This window comes from Corvus brachyrhynchos, unplaced genomic scaffold (assembly GCF_000691975.1).
Source record: "Corvus brachyrhynchos isolate BGI_N302 unplaced genomic scaffold, ASM69197v1 scaffold67, whole genome shotgun sequence".
In the NCBI taxonomy this organism is placed as follows: Eukaryota; Metazoa; Chordata; class Aves; order Passeriformes; family Corvidae; genus Corvus; species Corvus brachyrhynchos.
In genome coordinates this window covers 701,311-708,176 of record NW_008239114.1, presented here as the reverse complement: position 1 = coordinate 708,176, position 6,866 = coordinate 701,311, and the positions used below count along the sequence as shown (strand labels likewise).

General features: G+C 60.0%; 3 protein-coding genes across 3 annotated transcripts in view; 1 reads left to right on the top strand and 2 right to left on the bottom strand.

Annotated features, from left to right (window-relative positions):
• The window catches only part of LOC103619497 (receptor-type tyrosine-protein phosphatase V-like), a 42,709-nt gene extending 39,230 nt beyond the window's left edge, over nt 1-3,479 (bottom strand). Inside the window, exon 1 of the mRNA XM_017739812.1 lies at nt 3,374-3,479. The gene's annotated coding sequence lies outside the window, so the exon portion shown is untranslated. The remainder of the gene's footprint in view (nt 1-3,373) is intronic.
• PTPN7 (protein tyrosine phosphatase, non-receptor type 7) overlaps nt 2,253-6,866 on the top strand; it is a 25,501-nt gene continuing 20,887 nt past the window's right edge. The window contains exon 1 of the mRNA XM_017739821.1: nt 2,253-2,263. The gene's annotated coding sequence lies outside the window, so the exon portion shown is untranslated. The remainder of the gene's footprint in view (nt 2,264-6,866) is intronic.
• Nucleotides 4,425-6,866, bottom strand: part of LOC108448054 (protein TsetseEP-like) — a 4,432-nt gene continuing 1,990 nt past the window's right edge. The window contains exon 3 of the mRNA XM_017739805.1: nt 4,425-4,433. Coding sequence (XP_017595294.1) covers nt 4,425-4,433 — 9 coding nt within the window. The remainder of the gene's footprint in view (nt 4,434-6,866) is intronic.

The following is a 6,866-nucleotide window of genomic DNA, read 5'->3' as shown; positions in this document are numbered from 1 at the left end:
CAGATGTGAATTCAAGGAGCCCTTGGCTGATGAAGCAGGGGCTGGCGGTGAGGATGGAGGGCCTTGCTGGGCTGAGAATTGTGACCCAGGGACATGGGACAGAAGGGAACCTTGATTATGAAGGAAAACCCTGGAAGAAGATGTTGCATCCCCCACTGTCAAAGGGAGTGTCCCCTGCAGTGGTGGCACAGACAGGAGGGTTTCCCAGACTACAGAGTCAAGGTGGGGGTCCCGGGGCTCCTGCAGCTTCAAAGCATACCAAAGAGCAGCTCCAGGCCAACAAGAGGACAAACCCAGCCACTGGAGTCCTGGGACATTCCAGCTGGGTTGTGCCTGCCCGGCCCAGCTGGAGAGAATCTGTGCATACTTACTGCACCTTCCTGGGCACAGCCTCTGTGCCCCTGCACCAGCCTCTCTGCAAAGCCAGCAGAGCTGCATCTCCAGCTCTGGCCACAACCTCTGCTGCTGCAGCCCTGCATGGGGGCACAGCTCCACCATGGAAGCAGTTTCTCTGGACACTGGCTTGCCCTCAGAGCAAAGGGTCTGTTCTGCCTGCTCTGCTCTCTGGGCTGGGCAGCCAAGCAGGGACTCCTGGAACACAATGTCTGTTCTCTCGGATCTTGCTGCCACACTGTGCCACTGCTCCGCACCTCCCCAGCCAGGGGAGAGCTAACCTCACTTGGCATGAGGATGGGCTTGGGGGGTGCCTTGCTGCCCCCCAGGATGGGATTGGCCTCTGAGCATGAACCAGGAAACATCCCAGCAGCTTTTGCAGCCTCTGCCTATCCTAGTGGCACAGCGAACTGTCACCCCCTGCCATGGGAACACATGTTTATACCAGCCCCGCTGATTTAACCTCGGGTCCCAGTGGCTGTGCTCCCTGAGCTCAGGGAGTTTGGGCTGTGGCTGCAGTGGAAACAGCCCAAAGCACTGTTGGGAGCTGAGCCCAGGGCCTGTCCCTGGCGCTGCAGGGCTCAGCAGCCTCCACACGGGACTGAAGCTGCTCATGCTGTGCCAGCACTGCCTCCCCCACGGCCACCCCAGTGACACTGTGCCACCTCAGGTAGGGACACAGAGAGAGAGAGCCCTCCTTCGGCTGGGGATACCAGATCTCCCCTCCAATCACCCTTGATAGTGAAGCCTTCAGCTGTGCCAAACCCAAACACAACTGCAGAAGGTTTCTCCACCCAGCAGCTGGAACCAGGCCTGGAAACTCAGGGGCTGCCGAGTCATCACATTTTCCGCGAAGCAGTGAGCGCTACCGCAAGGCGCAGGGGGATGGGGACGCCCCGCTGGCCGGGATGGCGGGGGGGGGTGCGGGGTGTGGTGAGCAAAAAAAAAAAAAGCCCCTGCCTCTGGCAGGCAGCAGAGCCTCAGCACGGGACATGCTCATGCCCTGTGCTCCAGGGGGATCATCCAGGAGCAGAGATGGGAAAGGGGGCCCCCGACAGCATGCCTGTCACTGTGGTGTCAGGTCTTGCTTATGCTGAGGTGAGGGACAACAGCCACAGTGCAGTGGCAAAGGTCCTGCCTGGCAAAGGCTCTGGGCTGTCCTCCTGAGCAGAGCCAACCCCAGAGCAGAGTAGAGCAGGGTGCACCCACTTCGCACTCCATGCACTGGCCTTCTCTCCAGGTGCCCTGGGCATGGAGCTGGCAGCACTGGGTTTGTCCCTGCTGAGGCATCTCCCAGACTTGAGCATGGTCCTGCACACCTGGTGGGAGTTGAGGCCTCCCTGAGAAGCACCTGCTCAGGTGAGGATGGGCAGGGTGGACAGCAGAGTGCCCGCCTCGCCCAAGGGTCCCAGTTGTGTCACAGGGTCTGTGCGAGGTGACAGTAGCAGGTGATACTCCCAAGGCTGGGCACGGGCAAAGCCTTGCAGGGCCCCTGCCAGGGGGGCAGCATGTGGCTGAGGACACTCCCACAGGGACTCAGCCTACCACTCAGAGGGCACAGCCATGACCTGGTGCTGTGGGCAATGCTGTCACTGCACAGAAGAGCCTCTGCTGCTGTCTGAACATGCAGCCCTGATGTCTCCGTGGGAGCTCTGCCATCCCTCCCTGGGCAGGATTCTGCGCATCCAACCTGGCACCCTACGACAACATATGCCCAGGGGTCCCATGATATGGGGTACTGGTGCCACTGGGATTGGGCTGGAAACAGCTCTGGGGCTCCTGTCCTGCCTCAGCCCAACAACAACCCTTTGGTCCCTATCCCTCAGTCCCTCCCAGTGCCCACCAGCACTGTGAACTGCCCCAGGCCACAGTTTCTTCCCTTTGCCACTCTGAGGTGCTGAGTGCTGCCCAGGGCTGCGAGGGAGGAACGAGAGGAACAGGCTGCTCCCAGGGCAGAACCTGCAGAGGATGCAGGTGCTGCTGGGACCTCTCGCTTTGCAAGGTTCACACGCCATGGTTCTCCAACGCTAAACCCTAGAGCATGGGGATGCTCCTTCTCCAACCCCGTGCAAGTATTTAGTCATTCCCACATGGAGCCCTGCCAGCACCGCCACTGCCTCCTGCCCCACGCTTTGATACCTTGGAACCCTTCCCATTTTGCAGAGGCAGGAGGGCAGGCAGGCAGTGGCGGACATCACCCCCTGCAGGGCAGGGCACAGCCACACTGTCCGGGCTGACGGACAGCCAGGAGTGGCAGGAGTGACTCTGTTACCATCACCTGGGTGATGCTCTTCGCTCCCCCCACTCGCTGCTGAAGCCCTGGCAGCTGAGCCCGGGATGCCTGCGGGTTCGAGCCAGGCGCCTCGCAGAGCTGGGAGCGCAGGGCTGCGGTGACTCAGAGCACGCCCAAAGCCGGCAGAGCAGGGCAGACCTGCTCTGCACCCCCGGGGTGTGGGTGCCGCCCCTGGGGCTGAGCAGGCTCCGCTTCCCCTGGCCAAGCAACAGGCACCCGCTGGGGAGGGCTGAGAGCAGCCTGGACAGTGCTGGCCCCAGATCTACTGTGAGTATTGCTGGGGCAACACCTGGCTCCAGAATCACCCACCCAGTAACCAACAGCCTGTGCAATCCCGTGGGACTCTGCTCCCACCCTGTGATGCAGTGCCAGCACAGGCTGGCAGTAAGGGTGCCCGATGCTGCAAGGATGCCGTGCACACGACGCCAAGAAGCCACAAAGCAGCTCCCAGTGCCCACTAGTGCCGCACCGTGCCGAGGGGCCCAGCACCAGATTCCCCCGTGCAGGCACAGCCACCGAGTGCCAGGCTCTGCTCCTGGCACAGCCGTGCTCGGAGGCTGCCCATCCCCTGCCGCCTTTCCCGGGGCTGTGGCATCAGATTTGCCCTGCACCTTTCCCTGCTGCACACATCCTGGCTTCAACCATGCATCCGGGAAGAGGGAGAGGGACAAAGAATGGGAGTCGTACCTCAGCTGGTGGGTGTCCCTGGCGTGGTCCACAGCCCGTTCCTGCGCGCCTGGCGCGTGCGGTGTCAACTTGGCACGCTCACACTTGCCCGTTTACTCTGCTTGTGCACGGCCCTGACGTTCAAGTCTGGGCTGGACCGGCGGGAAGGCCCGCCTGGGCTCGCCCAGCTCTCAGCTGCAGGATGCTGGGGAGGAGGGATCAGCTGGACAGGGATGTCTCCTGTGGCCCCTTGAGAGCAAGGGTCTGCACTCTGGAGCAGGAGCTGTGTGCCAACGCTGCAGGTTGGGCATGGCTCACTTCTCCCCGCACCTTGCCAGAGTTTGTCCCACATGCTGTGGGTTCAGCCAGGTGCTGGGGACCCTTGGTCATGGTGAGCATCCCCTCGTGCTGCCGCTGCAAGGAGGAACAGGGAGAGCCCCAGGACAGTGATGAAGTCAGCACAGGCATCCAGCCCATGCCCCAGCCCTGAAGGTGTCTGAGGGTTGTGATTGCCAAAGGCTTTGCTGCCCTGAGCCCCATCAGACCAGGCACCATCCTGGCCCCTCAGTCCCTCATCAGGAGGGATGGAGAGGAGCTGGCGCATTGGCTCAAGAGGTGCAGAGCATTCCAAGGGCTTGTCCAGAATGGCACTTATCCTTGCCCTGGGGAACGGGTGGCAGCTGCTCCCAGGGGGAAAGGAGAAGGGTCTTGCCAGTGGGTTTGGGGGAGAGCTGGAAGCAGGTCCCAAGGTGCTCCTGCTCCCATCTCGATGGCTGCAGCCGGAGGAGGTGCAATAGCCATGGCACTGAGTGTGACAACTCCTGTCTCCTTCAGTCCCAGCTGTGAGCAAGGTCTGGACTTCACAGGTCCCATCTCCTTGCCAGGGACTGGCAGGATGCACCCAGCTTAGCCTGGCATGGGAGCAGAGGGTTCCTGCATGGCTGTGCAGCTCATGGTGGAGGAGTTCTGCACCCAACCCTTCTCAGTCCCACACAGGAGGGTCACACATTTCAGCTGCCACTCAAGGTATTCAACCTTTCCCCAAAGGGCACCCATCCCCACCTCAGCTGGGCTAAGCTTTCTGCAAACAGGGAGAGGGACAGCAACAGGAAGCCCTGGACACTGCTGCCACACTCAGCAATGATGTGAAAACCCAGCCTCCAAATTTGGAAAGCAGCTCAGTTCCAAATACTGCCATGAACTGAAAATCCCAAGTCAAAACGAAACAAGCCCCAGCCTCTGGTTCAAAGTTTCCTGTATAAAAACAAATCTGCAGATGGGTGCATTTGCACACAAAAGGTTTTGTTTTCAGGAGGAAGGTTTCTTTTTCGGAGGAGTAAACACAAAGCCTGCCCATCTTTCACGTCACAGGGTAGGAAAGAGATCTGCCTGGCAGCTGTGGTCACAGGCAGGGCATTGTCCCCTCTTACTGCCCAGCTGCTGTCCCTCTCCCATGTGCCCTGGCCTGTGTCAGTGCCAACACCAATGCCCCCACCAATGCCACCACCAATGCCCCCACCAATGCTACCACCACCACCGTATCCAGTGGCAAGCCCTGGACTGAGGCTTTTCACACCCATTCCTGTAGCTGTGCCACCTTTGAGTGTCCCATGGCACGGGGACAGGCCTTTGCACTGCAGCAGTCCTGGGATGCTGTGGTGTGGCACCCAGGGGTGTTCCTGTCCCTGCAGTGTGTGGCCACAGCCTTGGCAGTGCCTGCTTATGCAGCTCCTCGGCTTCTCCCTGGCATCTCCTGCAGCTCCTGGAGCCAAACACGAGTCCACCTTGTAGACTGTCAGCAGTGCCTGCTGCTTTCTGCATCCAGACCCCAGCAGAAGCAGCTCTGCTTCTTCACAGGAGCAGCTGGGGGACCCCTTCTGGGTTCTACTCCCCCAGCCCAGCTGCAGGGAGCCCCAACACCACCCTCCTCAGGCTGAGGCATGTTTGGGGCTGGCACAGCCTGGCTGCTCCCCAGGGCGCTGCTGTGGGCAGTCACACATCCCAGCGGTAGCTGCTTCTTGGGACACATCTTGGCCACAGGCTCGGGTCCCACAGCCATTGATTGCCAAAGGCTTTGCTGGCACGGGCTCAGCCTCGCCTGGTGGCTGCTGCAGTTCTGGAGCATGGGTGAGGCGGTCGCAGAGGGATGCAGGATCAGCACCCTCCACTGCTGCCTGCTGACAGTTCTGTCTGTTCCTTTCAGCCACAACCTCTGCTGCTTGACTAGGGTCACTGGGATCATTCACTAGGCCTTCCAGAGTGACACACAGCTCAGCCTTGCCTCTCCAGGAGTCCCCAGTGAGGTGTCCATTGAACCGGACATCCTGGTTTGAGGGTTTGGGAGCATGGAGCACCTGTGAGGCTTGGAGACCTGCCCAGATGCCAGACTTGGAGTGCTGGTCCCTACCCAAAGCACTGGCAGAAGCTATTTTCACCTCTGAGCTGGAACACACCTGCCTTGCCTCAGTTTACCACTCACACACCAGGAAGCAGAGACGCTCTGCTGCTGGAGGGAAGGCTGGTAACGGGGATGCATCAAGCTTTTGCGAGCCTACTCATCTGCTCCTGGGCTCTCATTAACAGCATGTTTGGCATCTGGGCTGCAAAGCCACGCTGTCCTGCATCTCTCGTGGATGGTGGCTGGGTTGGGTTGGGCTGGGCTGGGCTCGCGGCAAGGCCTGGAGGAATGGCCCCACGGCTCAGAGGGATCAGCCGAGCTGCTGTTCAGCTTGAGCCGCTTGGCTGGGAGAGCCTAAAACAACAAACATCGCAGAACAAGGGAATGTTTCACTGCTTCTTCTGGTTGAGTGGTTTCCTGTTTTCTAAGGAGCTCTTCCAGCACCTCTGGGGCAGAGGACTTGCCTGCACAGAGCCTGGTCCCAGAGCAGACCCCTGTCCAGGAGGCAAGTTCTGCTGCTTGACATCTGGCAGAGGAAGAGGTTGCAAAAGATCAGCTGCGACCTTTGCCAGAGACCTGCAGCAGGACTGTTGGAGGTCAGGATTTTTCCTTTTTTTTTTTTTTCCTTTCTCTCAGGGCATTTTGTCCCATTTGTTGCCTAAGAGATTATAACAACCAGTACTTAAAAGAAGTGGCCAAGGTGGAGGGAAGGGTGCAGCTGGCTACTCTCTTAGCTGGGGGGGTTTTCTTTTGGGAAGGGCAGAGATACCCAGAGATTTTGGCTGGGGGGTCAGGGGCTGGGCTCAGCTCCTCACTCTCCCGCTCTCGGATCGCAGGGGAACGGTCAAGTTGCTGCTACCACTGGGAGAATTCGCTGCCACCGCAGAGTCCAACCCTTTTACTGTTTTCTTCCTTACCGCGGGTGAGCCTTTGCTGTCGAACTGGGACCTTATTAACACCTGACTGTTCTGGAACAGGGCCCTCACCATCTACTCAGGTGCCTCAGGGGAAAACCCGGGACCCCAACCCCCTGCCCTTCCCACAGGGCGCGTCTCCCCGGCTTTTGCTTGCCGCAGTTGCCTCCAAAAACCCGGCTGCCGCTGACCACCCCCCCCC